The 26453-nt window shown below is 41.6% G+C and overlaps 1 protein-coding gene across 4 annotated transcripts in view; it reads left to right on the top strand.

The window, feature by feature from the left end:
• The window catches only part of ldb1a (LIM domain binding 1a), a 103379-nt gene that overhangs the window by 50749 nt on the left and 26177 nt on the right, over window positions 1-26453 (top strand). For all 4 annotated transcript variants that reach the window (XM_072557225.1, XM_072557227.1, XM_072557226.1 and 1 more), the window contains 3 exons: window positions 22678-22722; window positions 23766-23841; window positions 25956-26058. In XM_072557225.1, coding sequence (XP_072413326.1) covers window positions 22678-22722; window positions 23766-23841; window positions 25956-26058 — 224 coding nt within the window. The remainder of the gene's footprint in view (window positions 1-22677; window positions 22723-23765; window positions 23842-25955; window positions 26059-26453) is intronic.

Genomic DNA, 26453 nt, shown 5'->3' with positions numbered 1-26453 from the left:
GCTAGATGAGGAATTAATAAAATGTTTTCAGGATAATTTCTTAAAACAGCAAGTTCTGTTATTACTAGACTGGTATTATTTAACAAGATAGGATTAATTCGTGACCACCATGAAGATGCCCCTTTATAGTGGCAAGTAACATGATTGAATTTTACACTCTGTTTAAGAGACAGAAGACTATGTTCAAGATAAGTGTTTTCAATTTACTTGAGGGCAATTATAAGGCAAACAGAGCTAGCTAAAGTGAACTGGAATATGAGGTTAAGGAGTAGGTCAGTTGAGTTGCAGGGACAGATATTTCAGAATATGCAGAACTGATATACTCCAACAGTAAACACAATTTTCAGGGAGAGGCCCTGGTTAGCTAACAAGAAGTTTGAATAGGTATGACAGAACACATGTTTGTTCAGGATTATGTGAAAGCTGCAGACTCCAAATGATGCGGGAGCAAAATGTACCTGGTTCATCAACAGCCTTTCTGATTGTTATGGAACCCATGGATTGTCCCTCTCTGTTAATCATTGAAGACACCTCAGAATCTGAGGTGGGATATGGCAGATGTCACTGCCTTGATACCTTTTTCACCTGAAGAAGAGAATTTCTTCTGAGACTCTCTGGGCTCAAGAAGTGAGCTACTGTGCGTTACACATAGCCCATTTCCAAGGCAGAGTTGGAGGAACCTGGCCCTGTGCAGCTTATGTCCTCGGACTCCGAGGGCAGGGATGTAATGATGGTAACAAGGTCAGCCAGGTGGATCTGTCAAAATATGAGTTCCCTGATTGGATCATAATCAACATCCCGAACGGGGAGTCCTGGTTGACAGATATAAGCAGGAATGTCAGAAATCCTGTTCACTCTGAGAGCTGGCTCTGAGGGAGCTGGATCATTGTTAAGGACTCTCCATATGTAAATAAAGGATGACTTAGTGACTGGATGTGAGGTCTCTTACTCAATTTAGATCTAGTGGGACTTGTATGCTTTCTCAGGTTTGCATACCATCAGCAACTACAGTGGCTTCCTGGCCCAGATCATGACCATTTTAACAATTTGGATGAGGCTTGGCTTTGTTTTGGGGTTTTGCTATGGGCTGACCAGTGCCTTCACCCAAGTAGAGTGCCCCAGACCCAGCCAAACTGGCAAAGGTATCTACTTCCATCGGAATACCTTGAAACTCATTTGCTCCTCTTGCTACACATTCCAATGATAAAGCCAGTTGTAGTGCCTGTTTGAAGTCCAGTTGGGCTTCAGCTAGTCGGCAGCTTTTGACTGGTTATATCATCAATCCCACATACCAAATGGTCTCTCAGCACCTCATTAAGGGTTAAACCAAAGTCACATGCCAATGCCTGTCATCTTAATCTAGTCAAAAATTCTGATATTGGTTCCCTTGGTTCTTGAATTGCCAAGTAAAACTGTTAGCATCTCAGAATTAGAGGAGGCTTGGAGTCATAATCCTTAATTAAATTGGTCAACTCTTGAAAAGTTTTAGTATCTGGTGCCTCAAGGGAAAGTTAAACTCATAATAATTGAAAAAGCTGCGGGTCCACAGGCTGTCAGAATTACTTGTTGCTTTTAATGTCATTTTTTTTTCCTGGGGGGACAAAAATGCATTCTTTCCACAGACTGAGCCCAGTCTTTGACGACAGAATCGAACGAGTCAAGCTTCCCAAATAAAGGCATGATGTCAGAAATGCTTACCCCAACTCAAAGATGATTGTCGCGAGTGAATTTCTTTAGGAACATGCTTTTCTTTCATTGCCCTGAAATAACTCCACAGAGGCCGGTATCCTCTCACTAAGTCACCCTTTATTCACATATGGAAAATCCTTGACACAGATCCAGCTTCCTCAAAGTGGACAGATGTCTGACTCTCCTGTTTTCATCAGTCAACTAGGGCTCCCTGTATAGGGCTGTTATTCTAGTCCAATCGGAGAGCTCACATTCTATGATATCCTCCTGGCTGACCTCATTACAATAACTACATTTAATAGTTGTGTAGACACCATATTTATGTAAACATCTGAAATCTTATCAAAAAGAGGAACTGTGGGAGTTTAACTTATTTAAAGTAATAGAAATAAAAAGCACGGAAAGATCAAACTCCTAGGAAGGCTTTAAGAAAGCTGTTAGCTTTAATAAAGTTCAAGTTGGCAAATCTCCATAAGATGCCATGTTCCCTGAGGTTGTGAAATTCTCCGCCATTCTAAATCAGAATGAACCACTGAGGCTAGACAAACATACTGATGGACAAAGAAAGGCGTGGGACTAATTTGTTTATAGAATGGAGCTGAGGGAAATTCAGTCAAAGAGGAGGGATATGGGCCGGGTGCCGGCAAGTTGGGATTGGGATTGGGATTGGGATTGGGATTGGGTTTGGGTTGGGATATCTGGTCAGCATGAACAAGTTGGACCGAAGGGTCTGTTTCTGTGCTGTACATCTCTCTGACTCTATATGTTGAGCTGTTACTCACACATGTTTATAGCACAGAAGGAGGCCATCAGCTAATCGTATCCCTGTTGGTTAATAAATATGTCTACACTAATCTCATTTTCCAGTTTGTAACTGTAACCCCGGAGGCGACGGCAACACAAGTAAAGATCATAATGCTGCATAAATGTTAGAGTTTCTGATATTTCATAGAATCCCTACAGTGTGGAAACAGGTCATTTGGCCCATGGAGTCCACACCAACATTCTGAAGAGCATCCACCTCCACTTCTCCTATCCTATCCCTGTAAACCTGCATTTCCCATGGTTAATCCATCTAGTCTGCACATCCCTGGACACTATGGCCAATTTGACAAGGCTAATCCACCTAACCTACACATCTGTGGACTGTGGGACGAAACTGGAGCACCTCAGAAGAAACCGACGCAGACGGGGAGAATGTGCAAACTCAACACAGTCACCTGAGGGTGGAATTGGACCCAAGCCCTGGTGCTGTCAGCCAGCGATGCTAACCACTAAGTCACAATGCCGTCACCAAAATCCAGACCGCTCGGTCACACTACCTGTAAAACATAACCACCCTTTCAGGCAGTGAATTTCAGCCACCCATTAGGTAAATCTACAACTTGTCTCTTAGTCTTCTACCTCCTATCTTAAAATTATGCCCCTTTCCCCATCCTCTCTTTTGACCCCTCTACTGGAGAAAGTGCCTTCCTAGCCACCCCAATTATACATCTCTGGCAGGTCCTCCCTCAACCTTCATTGCTCCAAGGAAATTAAGCCCAGCAAATCCAATCTTTCCTCATAGGTCAGACCCTTCAGCCCTGGCAACACTCTGGTAAATCTCCTTTGCACCCTATTTTGAGCAATCTCATCCATCCTACAATGTGGCAACCAGCACTGCATGCAGTACTCTATTTGTGGCCATTCCTGCATTTTATACAGTTCTAGAATGGCTTCCCTGCCCTTGTACCTGTTCATAATTCCCAGGATTTATATAGCCATCAGTCTTCCTAGTTCATGCTTCAAAAATAACTTGTGGTGCACACAAGGGGCATAATTTTAAGGTAATGGGCAGAAGGTTTTGCTGGGGGGGCATTGAGGGACAAAACTTCACCCAGAGCATGGTGGGAATTTGGAATACACAGTCTGCAAGTTTAGTATAGATGGGAAGCCTCATAACCATTAAAAATTACCTGGATGAACACTTGTGTCATATTCAAGGCTATGGGCCAATGCTGGAAAGTGGAATTCGTTTTAATAAGTGACTTTTTATTTGTCGGTAGAAACTCAATAGGCTGAAAGGCCTTTAACTCTATAGCTACAATTGCTTCTAATACGCACAGAAACAATAGAATATGAAAGGTTATTCTTTTATTGACCTGCACTACCACAGCTGCCTGATGGTGGGGCTGCTGACTCGGCAACAATGATGAATGGTACGCCACCTCCTGGCCACACTTCATAACGTGGTTCCAGAATTCACATCAGCGCCACGACCTGGCATGTAGTTGTAATGCAGTTCTTGTGTTGTAATGTTGCAATCTATTTCTAAATTTCAGCAAGTTTGGAAAATATTCTGTATCATTTTCTTTAAACACATATTGAACTATCTGCCACTGTTTTCCTAACTAATTTACTTATTAATGACTGGAATTATTCCTCAATTAATTTCCTAACCAGGTCAGTAATTTACCTTCAATTCCATGAGTTTTAACTTTAGTTCATGGTGAAGCATTCAGTCCAATGTCTTCTGTATGTTTGCAAATAGCATCCACAATATTTCCCGATTGCTAATTTAGTCACCTCCAATGTAAATTAAACAAGTGTTTGTGGCCACACAGCCTCATGTAAGGTAGAATGCACGCTGCTCATAAGTTATCCCCTTAAGATGATTTAAAGTTCCCCCCCAAGCAACAAATCATCATGACTTGAAACTATATCAAAATGCTCAAAATCCTGGAATTCCTTTCCTAACATCAAGGTTACCAATTTTATTCTAGTCACTGATCCTCTAATATTGAAAAAGTGCTGGGGTGGCACGGTGGCTCAGTGGTTAGCAGTGCTGCCTCACAGTGCTAGAGACCCAGGTTCAATTCCAGCCTTGGGTGACTGTGCAAAGTCCACACACATTCTCCCCATGTCTGCATGGGTTTCCTATGGGTGCTCCGGTTTCCTTTCAAAATCCAAAGATGCACAGGTCAGGTGAATTGGCCATGCTAAATTGCCCATAGTATTCAGGGATGTGTAGGTTAGTTGCATTAGTTAGGGTAAATGGAGGATGTAGGGGAATGGGTGTGAGTGGGTTACTCTTTGGAGGGTAGGTGTGGACTAGTTGGGCCAAAGGGCCTGTTTCCATACTGTATAATTTCCATAATTTACCGTGCTAAATTTCATGTCCAGGGATGTGTTAGATGGACTAGCTGTAGGAAATGCAGGGTAACAGGGATAGGGTAGGAGTAGCAGTGTGGGTCTGGATGGGATGTTCTTCGGCGAGTCAGTGCGGACTTGTTGGGCTAAATGGCCTGTTTCCACACGGAAGGGATTCTATGGTGATCCACATCTTAACAGCAACATTACCTGAAGAGGACATAAACTATCCACATATTTCTTAGTAGGATCCTTAAGTGAATGGACAAATATTCAACAAATTGAGTACATTGTGGGAAAACACGGAGTTGTCTATTTTGGCAGAAAGAATAAAAAGAAGCATATTATCTAAATGGTGATAGATTGCAGTGCTCTGAGATAGAGAAACCTGGGTGATCTAATATGTGAGTTAGAGGTTTAGTGTGCAGGTCAAGGAAGTAAGCAGGAAATCTAATAGAATTTTACTTTTTATTGCGAGAGGAATTGAATGCAAGTGTAAAGAGATTGTGCCTCAGCAGGGCATTCGTGAGAATGCATCGGGATTACTTTGTGCAGCACTAGTCACCATACTTATGGAAGGATGTTAATGCATTAGGAGCAGTCTATAGAAGGATTACTAGATTAATACTCTGAATGAACAGGTTGCCTTATGAGAAAAGGCTAGACAGACTACGTCTGTATTCTCTGGTGTTTGCAAGAGTCAGAGCTGACTTAATTGAAACAAGACCCTGAGGGGACTTGACCTGGTAGATGTTGAAAGGATGTTTCTTCTTGTGGAAGAATTTAGAACTAGGGGTCATAACTTAAAAATAAGGTATCACCCATTGAAGACAGGGATGAGGAAACAATTTTTCTATCTTATAGCATGATGAGTCTTTAGAATTCCCTTCCTCAAAAGATAGTGATGCAGAATCTCTAAATGTTTTTAAGGCAGAACAGATCGATTCTTGATTACCATAGGGATGGAAGGTTATTGAGGATATGCAGGAGTATAAAGTTGAAGTTAAAATCAGGTCAGCCATGATCTTTTTGAATGGCAGAGAAGACTCAAATGGCCAGGTGGCCTAGTCTTATTCCTTGTTGTATGATCGTACCCCAAGGACCGCAGTGGTTCACGAAGACGGCTCTTACCACCTTCTCAACAGCACTTCGGGATGGGCAATAAACACTAGAGAACCAGGGGAAGGCCCATCCCATGAAAGAAACAGACAACATGCCTGTGTGATTGCATAAAAATTGTCATTAAAATGAATAGGCTGCATGCAAAGAAGACACCGGTCACCTCTTCAAAAAAATCAAGTCAAGTTTGTCAAGCGTTACCGATTTTGTACCAATCTATGATGCATCTCTCTGAGCAGCTGAAGATTTCAGTCCTAATTATAAACGGTGACCATTTCTTGACAGTAGCCGTTAGGCCAACTGGTCTATAATTCCTCTTCTTTCCAAAACTCACCTTTCCTGAATGACAGAAAGCTGGCGTGCACAGCTTTCCGGTCTAAATGAAAATAGGATATCATCAGTATTCAAGAAAAGTGCACTGACCCTAATTCCTAACATAGGCTTCCCCCATGTTGGATCAAGGACATATTGGGTGGAATGCTCTAGACCGATTGACAATGTTTTCAGAGCAGGAAAATTGCAGAGAAAGACAATGAATTGTACTCCCACTTGTTACTTCCAGAGCGACTTCCCAGGGAGAAGCGGATTGGGAGCACAGTTCAGGCAGCATCTGAGGAGCAGGAAAATCAATGTTTCGGGCAAAAACTCTTCAAGAATTGCTGATTAAGGGCTTTTGTCTGATACATCGATTTTCCTACTTCTTGGATGCTGCCTGATCTGCTGTGCTTTTCCAGTGCCACATTCTTGACCCTAATCTCCAGCATCTGCGGTTCTCACTTTTGCCTAAATTGGGAACGCAGTAGGGAATTCTCCTTGCTGAATTTAAAAGTCAATTAAAGTATTGAAGAATCAGTTTGGAGGAAGTTTGCACACAAGCTCCATCTTTGAATAGGGTAGTAGTTCCACACTTGATCTGCAACGTGACACAGAGGAGAAGGCAACAGCAAAGCAGTAAGACTTCCCACCAAGAAACTGACAAGCTGAGAGGGTTTTCATCAGTTACACTGAAGAGCTTATTATTATGGCCTGGTGAGAGGGCGATTTTTCAAAGCGCTCCTTCTCTTGAGTTCTATCCTTGCTTGACAAATGATTGTCGCCTGCTTGGAAAGCACTTCATCTATATAGTACTTCTTCAACCGTCAGCATTCTGAGCAGCATTGGGTAGCTGCACTGTCCGTTTCTGTTGAAGTAAATAGCAGGGGTATCACCAACACCAACAATTGCACTGCTGCCTCACAGTACCAGGGTCCCAGGTTGATTCCAGTCTCGGGCGACTGTCTGTGTGGAGTTTGCACATTCTCCCCGTGTCTGCGTGGGTTTCATCCGGATGCTCCAGTTTCCTCCCACATCCAAAGGTGTGCAGGTCAGGTGAATTGTTAAATTGCCCATAGCGTTAGGTGCATTAGTCCAAGGGAAATGGGTCTGGGTTGGTTACTCTTCGGAGGGTCGGTGTGGACTGATTGGGCTGTAGGACTTGTTTCCACACTGTAGGGAATCTAATCCCTAAGTAGCAGGTGCATCAGCACCATCTGCCTTGTCCTCAGCCCCACACCCCACAGGAAGAGGGGTTAGACACCAGCTGGATAGAGATGAGACACAAACAAACACTGAGATCAGGGAGCCAAATGGCTCAAGCTTTCAGAGCAGGTCATTGCTGACAGCTGCGAGGAAGCCCTCCTTCCCAATAAAGCAGCTGGATGTGCATTGCCAGCGGTCATTATGATGATTGTCACTGGAGTGTCTAATCCCCTACCTCTCCCATCTTGCGTCTTTGTCTGTCACCAACATGTGTTTACAACCTGCAAGAAGATAAATAAAAGAGGTCTGAGTGCTGTTAATGGCTTGTGTGCAGAGGAGGGAGAGAGACCTTTTGTGAGCAGGCATTTAGAGGCATGGTGTAAAGGGCAATAGACTGTGGGCAAACATGAATGTTAGCTTCTCGGATGGGGATATGAGGAACCTTTAGGTGGAGGAATGAATGGAGTGCAGGGGATGTTGACCTTAAGCGTGCTGTGCAGAAGACTGCTGGACAATTCTGAGAATGAGGATTGGCAGTTGTTAGTATTATACCATTCGCCTGTCCTGTCCTCTCTGAGGTCCTACATCCTCTTGGTACACACTTCTTTTAGTCACTTTTCTGGTTGGAGAAGTGGTCTCTTTCTCATTTCCAACCTCAGTTGCTGCTCCAGGCAAAAGTGAGAGACCTGTGTGAGGTGGGCAGCCTTTCCAGATTTCCATTCACTATGGCTTCTGCAGTCACAAATGTCCAAGTGCTGCTGAGATTTTTCCGAAAGATGTTTTGGTCCCTTTAAACAGAAACCCTTCCTCTCATCAAATAGTCGTAGAATTGTACAGCACGCAAACTGGTCCTTCGATCCAACTCATCCATGCCGAACAGATACCCTAAATTAATCTTGTCCGTTTGCCAACATTTGGCCTACGTCCCTCTAAACCCTTCCTAATCATGTACCCATCCAGCTGCCTTTTAAATGCTGTAATTGTACCAGCCTCCACCTCTTCCACTGGCATTTCATACACACACAATCCTCTGCGTGAAAACGTTGCCCTCTAGGTCCCTTTTAAGTCTTTTCTCTCTCACCTTAAACCTATGCCCTCTAGTTTTGCTCTTCCCTACCCTGAGAAAAAGACTGTGGCTATTCACCCTATCCATGCCCCTCTATAATGTCACCCCTCAGCCCCCACTACTCAGCCTGTTCAGCCTCTCCCTACAGCTCATTTGGCTGCATCATCCTACCAACTTTTCTAATTAATCAGAAGAAATTAGCTCTTAATCAGCTGACTCTGGTAAGTAGCACCATGAAAGGCTGCTAACTGGGAGATAAAATTTGTCCCAAAAATGGCCCTGCCATTGTGCCAGTCATTAAGGTGATACGATTCCACCCATAGTTGCAGAAAACAATCCCCTTAAGAAATTCACTGCCTTGCTGGCATGTACTAGTTCTACTTAATCAATACAAAATTTAAAGTTAAATTTCCCAATTTAAAGCACTCTGCCATTGCTACATGCTTGTCTAATCACTGAATTTATACAATCAGCTGCTCACAGACTTGCCTGTGCACACCACCTTCTCCAGTCTAAAATCCTTTTCCATGTCTTCATGCAACTTGTCAGGTCTCCAGGCCTGCTGACTTCTCATTATATTCCATTGTTCATTGAAGTGGTTTAATACTTAATCAGTGTCCACCGTTGCCTCCTACCATTACCTCTGTCTTTCCCATACATTTTATGACTTGATATAATCAGATTCCAGTCCTGACCGTCTTACAGAAACTTCTCCGTGATTGTCTACCGCATTATACCTTCCAAGTTAAATTATTGTCTGCCATTCAAATCTCCATGTTTGTGTATTAAATGCTTAGTTTGGCCACACACTCTAACCTTTAGCTGTAATTTTTTTTCTCATCTATTTTCATTTCTCCCTTCCCGATTAATTAAATGCTTTAGTTTTTCCATGATGTGCAGTGGTTAATAAAACACAATTTCAAAATAACTAATCTAAGACTGTTGTTGACAATCCTATTTATCCTTTCTGTTTGAATTCTAGTGACAGACTGGTCCAGATGGAAGGACACAACCTAACAATATAGTACAGTAGGCTTTTATTTTTACGTCCCCTGGTCAATCAGGTTTACTTTGGATATCAATAACACAAGCAGTTTTAACAGTGAGATATACCCAACTCACTTTTATTGAAATAAAACAAAAACAGAAATTGCTGGAAAAACTCAGGTTTTTTTGAGCAAATTCTGTTTTTGTTTTGTTTTTTTGTTTTCAATTTCCACCAGCCACAGTTCCTTCCTTTTTTTTAACTTCTATTGAAGCAAGGTACAATACAAAATGCTGCCATCATAGTGACACATCACAAACTTACCCGCGTAATGCTTACAATTGCTAGTGACTCGTTTACGTTGACTTATCCAAGACTGAGACCAAAACAGGTGGTCATCTCATCTGTCTGAACATCCAGTTGTTAATCAGACGTCCCTGTCCTAAGCTAGCTATCATTCTGCAGCACCCTTTCTCCAACCCCTCTTTCCATATGGACAGGCTGTATATTGAAATTTTGATACTGTCCACACTGAGCAATTTGATAACTTTGACCAAACGTGTTATCCACCTCAGCTGTTTGATCAATTGCTCCTTAAGACTTAATTGCTTCTTCTTGGAAAGAGACATATTTCTTGGTTTTAACGAACTTTGACCTCCGCCTTAGCTTGCTAATGCTGTTGTAACCTTATGTCATCCGATTGATCATATAGTATTTACACAACATAATTCTATGATCAATCACTCTGTTTAGTTGATAAATAATCAACATGACATCTAATTCATTGTCTTGTAAATGTAGTGTGTCAGTTCATTCCATTACTGCTGAGTTTAAAATGGTTAGACACAGAAACAGTAGATCCTCCTAATCAATAGGAACTATCTGATTGACTTTTTTCAATAGGACAAGCTTTATGTTTTCTCATTTCATTTTGAATAAACCAGTAAGTTTTAGGTTAATATCTACGTACCTTTTCCATTGCTGTACAGGCATGTTTTCTATGAAATGATACTGCTTTCCCTGTCACCATTCATTCACATTCCTAATTGGCTTAACTCATCCAGTTTGCAAATGGCTAGGATAATAATCAGGAAGTTAACATTCTTGAGGTCTTGCTTTTTACTTTAGTTCCTAGTTCTTGAGACTCTTGAAACAGGACCTCTTGCCTACTCTTTTCTGTGTTGTTAGTACCACCATGAATCTCATGGATCCTCACTTTCCAGGTTAAACAACATACCTCAAGGGACTTTCGGTTCTGCTTACGAAGATACCATTCCCCCTAATTATTACGTTTCCTGCACTTACCACATTAGGCTTTCCCTACTCTTTCTTGACATCTTCCCCCACCATTTCTTTTGATGGCTTCCCGCTTCAGGGTGCTATGATTACTGTTTTGGCTGTCCTTACAGTCTTTACCCTGAGGCTCCCAGTTACGTTCTGTCTGTTGGATAGGAACAATCTCTGTGAATCCTCATTCACAGTCTCAAATGAGTTCTCTTTCCCTATATCTCTTGATCATCCTCAATGAAATCCTGTTCTGCTCTGAAAGGTGTGACTAAAGGCTGGAACAAATTGTCATCTCCCTCAAGTTTTGGAGTATTTCAAACTTACTGTCCAATTCCATCTATCAGAGCCAAGAAGATTTAAAATGGAGAAACCAGCTGTGTATCAAACAAACACAAAATGTTGGACAAACTCTGCAGGTCTGCAGAGAGAATCAGAGTTAACGTTTTGAGTCTGGTATGACTTCTTCAGAACTGCCACTTTCTCAAAACAGAAGATATAATGCAACATCATATGGTGATTCAAATAAGGATAAAGTATTGGCGATCCACACAGCTAGTTTGCTGATAAAGGCAAGTTAGGTGGCAAAACCCTAAATGACCTAAAACTGAAGTTCTTTAGAAGTCAGACCAGACTTGAAAAGTTAACTCTTTTTTTTCTCTCGATGAATGCTGTCAGACTTTTTGCTGAGTCTCTCCAGCGTTCTCTGTGTCTGTTTCAGATTTCTAGCATCTACAGTATTCTGCCTTTATTCAGCTTTGTAAGGTTTTTATAGAGGCTTATAAAATCATGAGGGGAGTAGATAAGGTGAATGGCAGATGTCCTTTCCCTAGGGTGGGCAATTTCAAGACTAGGTTACATATTTTTAAGGTGAGAGGAGAAAGATTTTTAAAAAAAAGGGGAATTTTTTCTTTACACCTGAGTGCTTCACGTGTGAAATGAACTTCCAGAGGAAGTGATGGATACGGGTACAGTTACAATGTTTAAAAGACATTTGGTTAAGTACATAGATAAGAAATATTTGGAGGGATATGGGCCAAGTGCAGGCAGGTGGGACTAGTTGAGTTTGGGATTATGATCGGCATGGACTAGTTGGACCAAAGGGTCTGTTTCCATGGTTTTGGACTCTATGTATGAGCTTACTTGGGAAGGTTCCTTGTGCACAAATTATGATATACTGCATGCAGACTTTTAACCTTTTTTGTCCCATCTTAGACTAAAATATTTATACCTAATTTGTTTTTCTATGCTGTAACTTCCAAAAAGTGCTAAAACACTTGACAAGTTTTAAACACTTACTGCCTCGAGCTTCCACAAACAAAAGAGATCTATGTTCCCTTGCAGCAAACTTCTACTCTCACTAGATCCCTATCTTTTCATTCTGTTTACTCTGTTTGTCAATACTCTTCATTAGCAACTTCTTATGCATTTATTTATTATGCACTTTACTTACTTATTTTAATCAACCTGCTCAAGCAAGTTATAACACAACTTTGCTGGATGACTGAAAACAGCAGTAAACAGTGAAGAAGACTCGAGGGGTCCAAGCATTCCTGCTCCAATAGGTTAAGTTCTTGGGTTAGCGAGTTTTGAGAAGATTTGTAGCTCAGATTGAGGTTTTGGATGTAGGTTTGCTCGCTGAGCTGGGAGGTTCATTTTCAGATGTTTCATTACCCTCCGAGGTAACATCTTCAATGGGCCTCAGGCGAAGCAATGCTGAAAATCCTGCTTTCTATTTATATGTCTGGGTCTCTTTGGGTTGGTGATGTCATTTCCTGTGGTGTCACTTCATCACAGGAAATAACATCACCAACCCAAAGAAACCCAGACATATATATAGAAAGCAGGAATTTTCAGCATTGCTTCGCCTGAGGCCCATTATCTAGTACAGTAACAAAACGTCTGGAAATGAACCTTCCAGCTCAGCGAACAAATCTACATCCATAAGTTCTTGGGTTCCTAAGATTGATCAACACAGCACAGTAGATGAATAAATGGACTTTTGATAGACATTCAACAGGGTATCATATTGGCTATTTATTGAGAAGATGGCAGTCCGTGGAATTAAGGGAAATGGCTGTATAATACAAAATTGGTTCAGTGCCAGGAAACAGATGTGAGTGGTTATTTTCTGGAGTGCAAATGGCTTTGCAGTGGTACTTCCTGTGGCTTAGATAGGGTTAACAACTTTGTGATTTTGTTTTGGAGACTAAGTGTAGAGTTATGGCAGTGCAGGCAGTGGAATGTTCCTCCTGCAGGATGTTTGAGGTAGGGGTGACCACCGATGCTCCTGCCGACTTCATCTGCAGGAAGTGCGGCCAGCTCAAGCTCCTCACAGACCGCGTTAGGGAACTGGAGCTGGAGTTGGATGAACTGAGGATTATTCGAGAGGCTGAGAGGGTGATTGATAGAAACTACAGGGACATAGTTACGCCAGAGAACAGAGGTAGCTGGGTAACAGTTAGAGGTGGGAAGGAGAGGAAACAGGCAGTGCAGGGATCCCCTGTGGTCGTTCCCCTCAACAATACCGCTTTGGATACTGTTGGGGGGGGATGGCCTAGCAGGGGTGAGCTGCAGTGACCAGGTCTCTGGCACGAGGTCAGGCTCTGAGGCTCAGAAGGGAAAGGGGGAGAGGAGGAGAGCGCTAGTTATAGGAGACTTTATAGTTAGAGGGACAGACAGACGGTTCTGTGGACATGGGCGAGACTCTCGGATGGTTTGTTGCCTCCCGGGTGCCAGGGTCCGAGACATCTCGGACTGTGTCTTCAGAATCCTTAAGGGGGAGGGTGTGCAGCCAGAAGTCATGGTGCATGTTGGCACCAACGACATAGGTAGGAAGAGGGGTGGGGAGGTCATTCAGGAGCTCAGGGAGTTAGGCTGGAAGCTAAAAGCTAGGACGGACAGAGTCGTCATCTCTGGGTTGTTGCTGGTGCCACGTGACAGTGAGGCAAGGAATAGGGAGAGAGTGCAGTTGGACACGTGGCTGCAAGGATGGTGTAGGAGGGAGGGCTTCAGGTATTTGGACAATTGGACTGCATTCTGGGGAAGGTGGGATCTGTACAAGCAGGACGGGTTGCACCTGAACCAGAAGGGCACCAATATCCTGGGAGGTAGGTTTGCTAGCACTCTTCGGGGGGAGGGGTTAAACTAATTTGGCAGGGGGATGGGATCTGGACTTGTAGTCCAGCAAGTAGGTTAGCTGTTTTTCAGGATGTCCAAGAATGTAGGGAGGCTGTAGAGAAGGTAGCACTGACAGGGAATGCTTGCGGACACAGAGATGCGTTCAAGTGTGTATACTTTAATGCAAGGAGTATCAGAAATAAGGTGGGTGAACTTAAGGCGTGGATCGGTACTTGGGACTACGATGTTGTGGCCATCACGGAAACGTGGGTAGAAGAGGGACAAGAATGGTTGTTGGAGGTTCCTGGTTACAGATGTTTCAGTAAGATTAGGGAGGGTGGTAAAAAAGGAGGGGGGGGGGGTGGCGTTGCTAATTAGAAATGGTATAACGGCTGCAGAAAGGCCGTTTGAGGGGAATCTGCCTTTGGAGGTAGTCTGGGCTGAAGTCAGAAATAGGAAAGGAGCAGTCACCTTGTTGGGTGTTTACTATAGGCCCCCCAATAACAGCAGAGATGTGGAGAAACCAATTGGGAAACAGATTTTGGAAAGGTGCAGAAGCCATATGGTAGTAGTCATGGGCGATTTCAACTTCACAAATATTGATTGGAAGCTCTTTAGATCAAGTAGATTGGACGGGGCGGTGTTTGTGCAGTGTGTCCAGGAAGCTTTTCTAACTCCGTATGTAGATTGTCCGACCAGAGGGGAGGCCATATTGGATTTGGTACTTGGTAACGAACCGGGACAAGTGATGGGCTTGTTAGTGGGTGAGCATTTTGGTGATGGTGACCACAATTCTGTGACTTTCACCTTGGTTATGGAGAGAGATAGGTGTGTGCTTTACAATTGGGGAAGGGTAAATACGATGCTGCAAGACAAGATCTGAGGAGCATAAGTTGGGAGCATAGGCTGTCAGGAAAGGATGGAGTTGAAATGTGGAACTTTTTCAAGGAACAGATACGACGTGTCCTTGATATGTATGTACCTGTCAGGCAGGAAAGAGATGGTCGTGTGAGGGAACCTTGGTTGACGAGGGAGGTTGAATGTCTTGTAAAGAGGAAGAAGGAGGCTTACATAAGGTTTAGGAAACAAGGTTCAGACAGAGCGTTGGAGGGATACAGGATAGCCAGGAGGGAGCTGAAGAAAGGGATTAGGAGAGCTAAGAGAGGGCATGAAAAATCTTTGGCGGGTAGGATCAAGGATAACCCCAAGGCCTTTTATGCGTATGTGAGAAACATGAGAATGACGAGAACGAGGGTAGGTTCGATCAAGGACAATAGTGGGAGACTGTGTATTGAGTCGGAAGAGATAGGAGAGGTCTTGAATGAGTACTTTTATTCAGTATTTACAAATGAGAGGGACCGTATTGTTGAAGAGGAGAGTATGAAACAGACTGGTAAGTTAGAGGAGATGCTTGTTAGGAAGGAAGATGTGTTGGGCATTTTGAAAAACTTGAGGATAGACAAGTCCCCTGGGCCTGACGGGGTATATCCTAGGATTATGTGGGAAGCAAGAGAAGAAATTGCAGAGCCGTTGGCAATGATCTTTTCGTCTTCACTGTCAACGGGGGTGGTGCCAGGGGACTGGAGAGTGGCGAATGTTGTGCCCCTGTTCAAAAAAGGGAATTGGGATAACCCCAGGAATTACAGGCCAGTTAGTCTTACTTCAGTGGTAGGCAAAGTAATGGAAAGGGTACTGAGGGATAAGATTTATGAGTATCTGGAAAGACACTGCTTGATTAGGGACAGCCAGCACGCATTTGTGAGGGGTAGGTCTTGCCTTACAAGTCTTATTGAATTCTTTGAGGAGGTGACCAAGCATGTGGATGAAGGTAGAGCAGTGGATGTATTGTACATGGAGTTTAGTAAGCCATTTGATAAGGTTCCCCATGGTAGGCTTATGCGGAAAGTTAGGAGGCATGGGATAGTGGGAAATTTGGCCAGTTGGATAGAGAACTGGCTAACCGGTCGAAGTCAGAGAGTGGTGGTAGATGGTAAATATTCAGCCTGGAGCCCAGTTACAAGTGGAGTTCCCCAGGGATCAGTTCTGGGTCCTCTGCTGTTTGTAATGTTTATTAATGACTCGGAAGAGGGATTTGAAGGGTGGGTCAGTAAATTTGCAGATGATACGAAGATTGGTGGAGTTGTGGATAGTGAGGAGGGCTGTTGTCAGCTGCAAAGGGACTTAGATATGATGCAGAGCTGGGCTGAGGAGTGGCAGATGGAGTTCAACCCTGGCAAGTGAGAGGTTGTCCATTTTGGAAGGACAAATAAGAATGCGGAATACAGGGTTAATGGTAGGGTTCTTAGTAAGGTGGAGGAGCAGAGGGATCTTGGGGTCTATGTTCATTGATCTTTGAAAGTTGCCACTCAGGTGGATAGAGCTTGTAAGAAGGCCTATGGTGTATTAGCGTTCATTAGCAGAGGGATTGAATTCAAGAGTCGTGAGGTGATGTTGCAGCTGTACAGGACCTTGGTTAGGCCACATTTGGAGTACTGTGTGCAGTTCTGGTCGCCTCATTTTAGGAAAGATGTGGAAGCTTTGGAGAGGGTGCAGAGGAGATTTACCAGGATGTTGCCTGGAATGCAGAATAGGTCGTACGAGGATAGGTTGAGAGTGCTAGGGCTTTTCTCATTGGAATGGCAAAGGATGAGGGGTGACTTGATAGAGGTTTATAAGATGATCAGGGGAATAGATAGAATAGACAGTCAGAGACTTTTTCCATGGGTACAACAGAGTGTTACAAGGGGACATACATTTAAGGTGAAGGGTGGAAGGTATAGCGGGGATGTCAGGGGTAGGTTCTTTACCCAGAGAGTGGTGGGGGCATGGAATGCGCTGCCTGTGGGAGTGGCAGAGTCAGAATCATTGGTGACCTTTAAGCGGCAATTGGATAGGTACATGGATAGGTGCTTAAGCTAGGACAAACGTTCGGCACAACATCGTGGGCCGAAGGGCCTGTTCTGTGCTGTATTGTTCTATGTTCTATAAAACATCTTAAGCTCAGATTGCAAATGATATTAAACTTGATGAAATAATTGATAGTGATGCTACTGGTTAGCAGCTGCAGGATGGCACAAGGCAAGATGATGAAATGGGCACATGAACTACAGATAAGAGTTCAGTGTGTAGAAGCGGAGAATGACAAACCTGGGGGGGGGGGAGGCGGGGATCTATTTTGCAAAGCGTAAACAGTCTAAATAACATAATTCTGAAAAATATAAAAACAAATTGTTTGGTGACCATTTTGCCAAATCCTTAAGATGGCAGGGCAAGTTGATGAGGTGTTTGATAAGCATTTCAATCACTTGGCTTTGTAATTGGAAGGATGGAGTACAAAATCAAAGAGATCATACTACAATTTTATAAATCACAAGTTAGCCACAGTGGGAGAATGATGGACAATTCTGGGATCCACATTGAAGGAAATATATAAATCATTGAATCATTACAGTATAGAAGAATACAGTTCGCCCTGTTGTATCCATGCTGACCATCCGAAAGAGCCCTGAAGAAGGGTTATATCTGAAATGTCGACTTTTCCACCTCCTGATACTGCTCGGCTTGCTATGTTCGTCTAGTCTCTTTCCTGCCTACGATGGCCATCCTAAAGCGCATTCCTTTAATTGTATCTTGGTATATTTGACGATAATAAATAAAATAAAATCAAAATTCACATACTGCCACCAGCTCCCCTCACCTCACCTCACCCCATCCCTGCACATTCCTCCTGTTCATATATTTAGAATGTTTAGAGAATTTATAGCAGAGAAGGAAGTCACTTTGCCAATTGTGGCTCTGCCATTCAAAGAATAAACCACCCACCCTTTTGTTTTTCAGCCTTTTGTCCATATTCCTGGAGATTATGTGTTAAAATGGATATTCAGTCACCTTTTAAATAAATTGAGGATTTCTGCTACCATTACACCTTTGAGCAGCAAGTTCCAGACCTCGATGAGTGTCTTGCTGAAGAATCCTCTTTTTATCTTCCCTCTAATCATTCCACCAGTTACTTCAAGTGTATGGCCACCAGGTACTGACTTCTCTGATATAACAAATGGGCCCTTACCATCTATTCTGTTTGGGTCCTTCACAACTGTGTACATCTCAATCAGCTCTCTTCTCAGTCTGTAGTCTGTCTGTTTAAAGGCATACAATCCTAGTCTATCCATTTCAAATAGCTGCAATTTTCTGGTCCTGGCAGCAACATTGTAAATCTCCTCTCTAAAACATCTTGAGTGCAATTACATCCTTTCTGCAATGAGGTGACCAGAACTCCATGCAATACTCAAGTTGTTGCTTGACTAGTGTATTAAAACTCCAGCAATACCCTTCTGCTCTATAATCTCTGCCTTGGCTGGTAAGGTAAAGGATTGAAAATGCATTCTTAACAGCCTTACAGATCTTCCCAGTTATCATCTGGGATTGTTAGACATTCATTCAAAGGTCGCTTATTTTCTCTATACCTATAAGACCATTCAGCCCATCGAGTCTGCTGAGCCATTGAAGCGATTTATGGATGATCTGATACTTCTCAAATCCAAATTCCTGCCTTGTCCCAAAACCCTTAATTTCTTTTCCTGATTAAAGAACTGTCCATTTCAGCCTAGATTATAACGAATGACCCAACCTTGAAAGCCCTCTGTGAAAAGAATACCACAGATTTAATACACTCTGAGAGGAAACAAAAAGCCTCTACTTCTCTCATAAATGGGTGACCTAATATCTGACATATTGCCCTCCGGTCTGAGACTTTCTCAAGGGGAAATAACCTCTCTGCATCTAACCTGTCAAACCTTGTAGATGGTTTATTTATTTCAATAAGGTCTCCTGTAATTCTTCTAAAATCCAATGAGTCCAAGCGATCTCCTTTCATCAAGAAATCACTCTATACTTGGAATTAACCCAGTGAACTTTCTCTTGAATGTCTCCAATGCTAATTTTGTTTACACAGATAGGGGACCTAAACTGTTTACAGATTTCCACGTGTAGTCCAATTAGTCCCTTGTACAGTTTTAGCAAGACCTATTTTTATACACTATCCCTTTGAAATAAATGCTATCATTCCATTTGCCTTTCCCATTACCCGTTGTACTTGGATGCTAACATTTTGTGATTAACACACACAAATCCCTCTGAGCTCCTGCTTTCTGCAGTCTTTCTCCATTTAACTGATATTCAGCTCCTCTATTCTTCCTGCCAAAGAATATATACTGACATTTACCGACAGTATATCATGTATACTCATGTAAAAGTCAATCTCATGGAAAAGTCGACCCCCTATTTTTGGCCACAAAATCTGGTATTTTCCATATATCTTGTGTAAAAGTCGACCCTACTATATTGCATTATAAACCTCTTACAAAGGAAACAGCATGTTTCAATTAATCCACTTAAACTAAATCTCATTCACTCATTCATTCATTCCGGTAACTGTACTCATCGCTCTTTGTTTACTGTATTGCGTCTCCATTCATTCATTCATAACTCTACTTACCCCACTAAGTTTACCACACCCCCACACTTTGATTCATTCATTCAGACTGGTACTAAGTCTATTGGTACTATTGCACTTTGTTCACTACACATCCAAAAGTTAATATTGTTAAAAAGTTAATCATTTTAATTGTGCCATTATATCAGAATAAAAGTGAGATATATTAGCTCCATATATCTTAAATCCTTTGACAAATTTGTTAATGTTGCTGAGGTACATAACATAATGAGAGTAGATGGGAGAGAAATGGCAGAATTTGGCGGGTAAGTTCAAAATGCTTAGACATTCAAAACTGTTTCATTTTAAGTGTGTCATTATACCAGGCCATGATGATGTTGAACTGTGTGATTTTGCAGAATTTCAAAGAATCTTTGACATATTAAATTTTTGTACCGGTATATATAAAGAAAATTTACTACAAGTAATTCATTCTTGTTTCTCTTGCTTTTATCTGGTAATTACCTTTACCGTAATTCATTGTGTTTTTCTTGTTTGCCCGGGATTAGTTGAGCAATCAAATCGACTTCTGCTAATAATACGGTATTTCAAACTACAAAAAATTAGTGCCCGTATAATAATCAACCCTACAAATTGAACTTTTAAGAATAGTCTAAAAAATTGGACTTTTACATGAGTATATACAGTAATCCATCTGCCAAGTTTTTACCCACTCGTTTAACCTGTCTTTATTTTCTGTAGACTCTTTATGCCCTCCTTATTACTGACCTTCCATCTATTTTTGTGTCTTCCACAAACTTAGATATAACACATTCACTTTACTCATCCAAAGTCATTGATTTATATTGTAAATAATTGTGGCTCCAATACTGATCCCTGTGGCCCTTCAGTAGTTACAAGTTACCATCCTGAAAGTGTCCCCTTATTTCAGTTCTCAGCTGATGTCCAGTTATTGTTTGTTATATACACAAATGATATAGATGAAAACGTGAGCTGAATGTTTAACTCTGTTTCTTCCAAAATGCGTCACCTTGCATTTATCAATGAGATGAGGGAGCATTTAATGAATGGCAGTATACTAGGTAGCTTAGAGGAACAGAGGGATCTTGGGGTAGTTATTCAGATCCCTGAAGTCGGCAGAGTACATGAATAGGATAGTTAAGAAGGCATATGGGATACTTGCTTTCATCAGTCATGGCATTGAGTATAAGACCAAAGAGGTAATGTTGGAGTTGTACAAAGGGTTGTTCAGCCACAGCCTGAGGACTGTGTGCAGTTCTGGTCACCTCACTACAGGAAGGATGTGATAGCAGTCGAGGGGTATTGAGGAGATTCACCAGGATGTTGTCTTGGATGGAGCAATTGAGCTATAAAGAGAGAGGAGATAGGCTTGAATTGTTTTCTTTAGAGTGGTGAAGACAGGGGAGACGTGACTTAGATGAATAAGATTATACGGGTATGGACAGGATGAATAGAGAGCAGCTGTTCCCTTTGGTTGAGCGGTTAATCACGAGGGGACATAGTTTTAGGCTAAGGGGCAGGCGATTCAAAGGGGATTTGAGAACAAACTTTTTCACTCCGAGCGTGGTAGGAATCTGGAATGAACTGTCTGGAAAGGTAGTGGAGGCTAGAAACTTTACAGCCTTTTTAAAAAAAAAAGTCTGGATGCGCATTTCAAATATTATAAGATTTAAAGGATATGGCAGAAGTGCAGGAAATTGGGATTAGTGTGTCTTTATGGTATTTATTGTTCGTGGAGACTTGATGGGCCAAAGGGCCTTTTCTGCACTGTATGACTCTATGGCTGTCCTATTAGCTAGTCAGTTTTGTAGTTGCTTGTTTTTGGTCTCTTTCCTTTTTTTAACTGAAGTTTTCCAATCCTCAGGAACTTTGCCAGAATCTGTGGATTTTTGATAGATAACTACCCGTGCACCCACTATCTCTATGCCTACATAGAGTCTTAGAATTAGAGAGGTACTCAGAATGGAAACGGACCCTTAGATTCAACTTGTCCATGCGACCAGTATCCTAAATTAATCCCAGTCTATTAATCTAGTCTGAACAGTCTCTCCCTTTAGCTCAAAAACACTCACCCCGGCAACATCCTTGTAAATCTTTTTGAACCCTTTCAAGATTCATAACATCTTTCCAACAGCAGAGAGGTTCTTTTAATAATCTTGAATGCATCCCATCAAGTCCAGTTATTGATCTTTAGCCCAATTCTGTGGTGATAGTTATTGATTTATTTCCCCTTCTTTTGCTCCCCGATTACTTCCATTAAATTTTGGTTCCTACATAATCAGTTGTATTCTAGAATGGCAGAGTAGATTCTGTCTGGTGAGTGGGCCAATAATCAGATGTCATACATTTAAAACCGTTTGTAAAAAATCTAAAGGAGTAGATGAGGCAAAATTATTTGCATTCAGAGAATTGTCAAGCTCTGGATTGGTTTTGCTGAAAAGGTGCTGAAAACTGATTCCATAAATAATTTTAAAGAGACAGAACCAAAAAAAGGGGGTTGTGGGACTCAAGTACAACTGCTCATTCAAAGTGAAGGCACGATGGGCCGAATGGCCTCCTGTGTGCAGAAGGTTTCTCTTGATGCTGTACTGTTTGAATGGTAATATCACAACAGCACCAGTTGGTGGTGATATTGTATATCCAGGCATTATGTGTACCATAATGCCCTCAACCAGAGGTGGCACTATTCAATAAAACACTTGATTTTGTCTGACGCTTCTGCAGTGTGCTGTGTGAAATGACTAATGTTCTTGTTCGCAGTTCAAAATAAAAGTTTTGAAGGAAACATCATCACTTCCAGGAATACAAAACTGAAACCTTCCATCTCTGTGCACAACACAATTGCTGCAATTCAGCCTTTCATGCAAATTGTGTTGAGATCAGAAACCTTGTGACTGAAATTTCCCTGTTTCCAAGAATTGTCTGTGCATCACTGTCTTGAACTGATACTCCAATGGTCTGAGTAAAGTTTTCCAGACTAGAGAGAAATTCTGGGATACTTATATACTTGAGCAATAAAAATTCCTGATCTTTGTTGATTTGCAAAATATAGGCTCGCCCAGCCAGTATTTATTACCAATCCTTAAATTGCCTTTGAGAAGCTGATGGTCTCCTTAAATGCCCACTGCCCTTGTCCTTCTCAATAGTTGAGGTCACAATTTTTAAAAACTTTGTCTGAACAAACGTTGATAAGTACTGTGGTAAGGGGGTAGAGGGTACTTATAATGTTGAGGATTAAAAGTGGATCCAGCTGTATTTTAAACTATCCTATTTCCTTTCTCTTCCTCTTAACAGTCCGACACCAATGTATCCTCCGACTTACCTGGAGCCTGGTATTGGGTAAGTGGCAGAATTGTAATCATAGTTTGGCCATCAGTTGGATGGATCTTGTACTGGTGCATACATAATTCAGAGTCTCCATGTTTGAATCAAAATCGATCTATGTGTTTGACTTCCCATTCTCACAGGCATGAACTGAAAACTGTATGTATCGAAACAGGTCATTGCAGGCAGACCTGTAATCCATTCTTCATGCAGTGTTTACTTTGGAGTTAAATGCTTACATTTTATTCATTATTTAAAGTAACAATGGCAGAATTAGATCTTTATATTTAATTAGTTCATGTTCACTTTCTAATAAACCACTTAATATGATTCCATATAATTATATAATTCTTTAGCATTGAGGATGTAGATTTGCTGACTGAGCTGGAAGATTCATTTCTAGACGTTTTCATCACCCTACTAGGTAACATCTTCAGTGGGCCTCCGGAGGCCCACTGAAGATGTTACCTAGTGTGGTGATGAAACATCTGGAAATGAACCTTCCAGCTCAGTCAGCAAACCTACATCCAGACCTCAACCTGAGCTACAAATCTTCTCAAGACTCTTTAGCATTGAATTCATGATGCACTATAAGATGTCAAATACCATGCTACAATTCCAACATGACTTTAGCTAATAATGGTTTACTTAAATGCTTGCACCAATATTACCATTAATCTCTGTATTTCATACATGTTAACACTAAGCTGCAATACATCAAGGATACATCAATTCTGGCACAGATACCATGGATTATTTAATATCATTTTCTCCCAATTATGGTGCTACCTAGATTACATTGTCAACGTAAGCTCTTCAAATACTTTCTGACAATAAAGTGACCAGGTGACCTATGTAGGACTTCAAGACATGGATGATTGATCTTCTCATTCCTTCATTTCTGAGAAAAGTATACCAGTTCACCGGAACTGAAAGCTATTTGAAGTCATTGTGCACTAACTCCATAAACAACAAAGAGAGGTGATGGCCTAGTGGCATTAATCCAGACACTCAGGTAATGTAATGCTTTGTTCAACAATTATTCTCTTTTTTAACAGGAGACACACACCTTATATGAATCAAACTGACTACAGGATATTCGAGCTCAACAAACGATTGCAGAACTGGGCAGAGGTAATTCTGCTTATTAATGGAAAGAATTTTCGTGTGGCAGAATGTTACGCTTTCCATTTCTGATACTTGGTGCCAATGTTTAACACCTCCAGGACAGGTAAAGACAAGCTTAGTTACACAGAGTAAACTTTCCTCTACATTGTACCATTGAGCACTCCCAAGATCAGTACACCAGGGTCGATAGAGTTAAAGCTCTTCTAAGCTGTCCCTGTCACAAAAGCTCCCAAGTGGATATAGCACAGGCATACAGGAAGTTGTATTCTATCTATTGCTGGGCTGCAGGATTGCAATGTCTCTTGACTTTTTTCCAGGCCTCTAATCCATGAAGCTGTGTTTAAGAATGCCATTCAATCTTGTTCTGCTGAGGGTAATTAACTTCGCTTTTAATTGGAATTGAGCTGGGGCTATCCTTCTCAGTGCCATTCAGCTAGAATTTAGTGTGTTTACAGGACGGAACCAGGCTATTGATCCAATTGATGCTCATGCTTATGAACCACATGAGCCTCCTGCACTCCTACACTGTCTCATCCTTTCAGCATGTCCTTTTAATAATTTCTTTGTGTGTTTATTTGTCTAACCCAAACCATGTGCCTGATGAGATTAGCTTGAAACTTCTCAATGTGAAATTTTGTGATAATGATGCAAGCTTGTTGTGAATTGATAAGATGCTGTTCAAGACTCTTCTGCACCCTGACCACTGACTGCTTGCAAACTCCTGACTGTTGGGTTTCTATTTTTGTGAGTGTTTGTTGAAGAAGGCTTTTGAAAAACGTTTTAATGAATGAGAAAGTAATGGTTTGAGTCCCAGGTAGAAAAATGGTTATCCATGATCAGAGCTGCACAGGTGGGTTTGAAAATCAGATTGAAGAATGACACTGGCTTGATAAGGACATGAGAATACAAGGACAGGAGCAGGCCATTCAGGCCTTCTAGCCACTTAGTAATATCATTGAAATAACTGCACACAGGCTGATCTCCTGTCACCAAATTTACATGTGCACAGTACACTGGCTGTGGCCAGCGAGCTTGGAGCCCAGTCCCTGAAGTCAGGAGATTCTCTGAATTTCTTGTTCATTTTCCAGTTTCAATCCTTACAAAACAGTAACAATAACATTTGTACATATAAGACAGTCCAATTACATATTTTCCTGTTCATTTTTAAAAACTTTTATTAAGCAATTACAAATCTGTTTACAAGACACACAGTTCACAAAAAACAGTTAACATTTACAGCTATATACAACAGCAATTTTACAAGGAAGAGGACTAGCAAAATCAGGCCCCAAGCCCTACTGTTCAATCAGTTTTCAGGGAAATGAGGACAAACCTCAAATCCCAGTTTCAATCCTTGCAAAACAGTAACAATGACATTTGTACATATAAGACAGACCAATTACATAATTTCCTGTTCATGTCTGTCAGTCAGGCCTCCCTGATTGGCCTAGGTTAACAACTCCAATCAAGGATCTCTTGGTTCATCTCAGAAGATCCACCTGGTTGCAATCACTACAATCATGGAGGAGTCAAGACACTTCTGTTTGTTTTAAATGACCAGCCTTTCATTTTCAACTACCCCACCCTCAACTCAGTTTAGGACTCCCAGGTCAGGGATAACGTTCACCAAGTATCAACTCTATTAATCATCTTTATAAGTTTTTATGCTTCAGTGAGCTATATCAGTCAACTTGTAGAGAAGCTAGGGCAGTGGTGCCGGTTTTAACATCAGTACAGTCTGGCTATAACTTTCAGCAACTTGGGATGAGACAAAGCATCTGCCTATCTTATCCAGTCACTCTTTCACCTAATTCATCTCATTGTTCACACAATATTTCTTTTCCTCCCTCCGTTTCACACTTTGTCCCATCCGTCTCTCTTGTACCATCTTTATCAATCTTCTCCTGTCTGCCTCTCAACATTTCTTTTGTTTTCTCTCATCTTTCGCTCATTCGCTCTTTCTCCTTCTTATTCTCATACTTACTTTATTACTTTCTTATTTGCTGTCTCTTAATCTTTCATTTGGTTACCTCTCATTCATTTTGTTCTTCATTTTCATACTCTATCTTTCTGTGTCTCCTTTTTTACATTCTAGTCTAACTGAATCATGCTTTCTTCAGGAATGTGACAATCTCTGGTGGGATGCCTTTACCACAGAGTTTTTTGAAGATGATGCCATGTTAACCATCACCTTCTGTTTGGAAGACGGGCCAAAGCGATACAGTAAGTGAAGTAGTTCCATGGTTTAATTCGCTAAAACATTCTTACCGTCCCCTTCCCGATGCCATACTCTCCACTGCTGATGACACCAGCAGTGAGCTCCTACAGTATCATTGGATATAAAGTTTCACACTGGTTTAGCTGAATTCTCTCGAGTGCTATTTCTTCTAGTATCAGATTAAAAAATTAAAAGATCTGCAAACTTTCAGTGACTTGGAGATAGATGTGTCTTCTCCGATCAGGACACTACCAGGTTCAATCCCTGACTTCCACTGAATTCAATGATTTGCCTTGGGAATGAAAATAAATCCTGCCCCCACCAAGGTTTGTTGCTGCTGATCACCATCCCATAACTCTGCAGAAACATGGAGACTTGAATGAAGCAAGATTAGGTTCAG

Source organism: Chiloscyllium punctatum, chromosome 38 (assembly GCF_047496795.1).
Source record: "Chiloscyllium punctatum isolate Juve2018m chromosome 38, sChiPun1.3, whole genome shotgun sequence".
Classification (NCBI taxonomy): domain Eukaryota; kingdom Metazoa; phylum Chordata; class Chondrichthyes; order Orectolobiformes; family Hemiscylliidae; genus Chiloscyllium; species Chiloscyllium punctatum.
The sequence above is the reverse complement of the archived record's forward strand: the minus strand, read 5'-3'. Positions and strand labels throughout refer to the sequence as shown.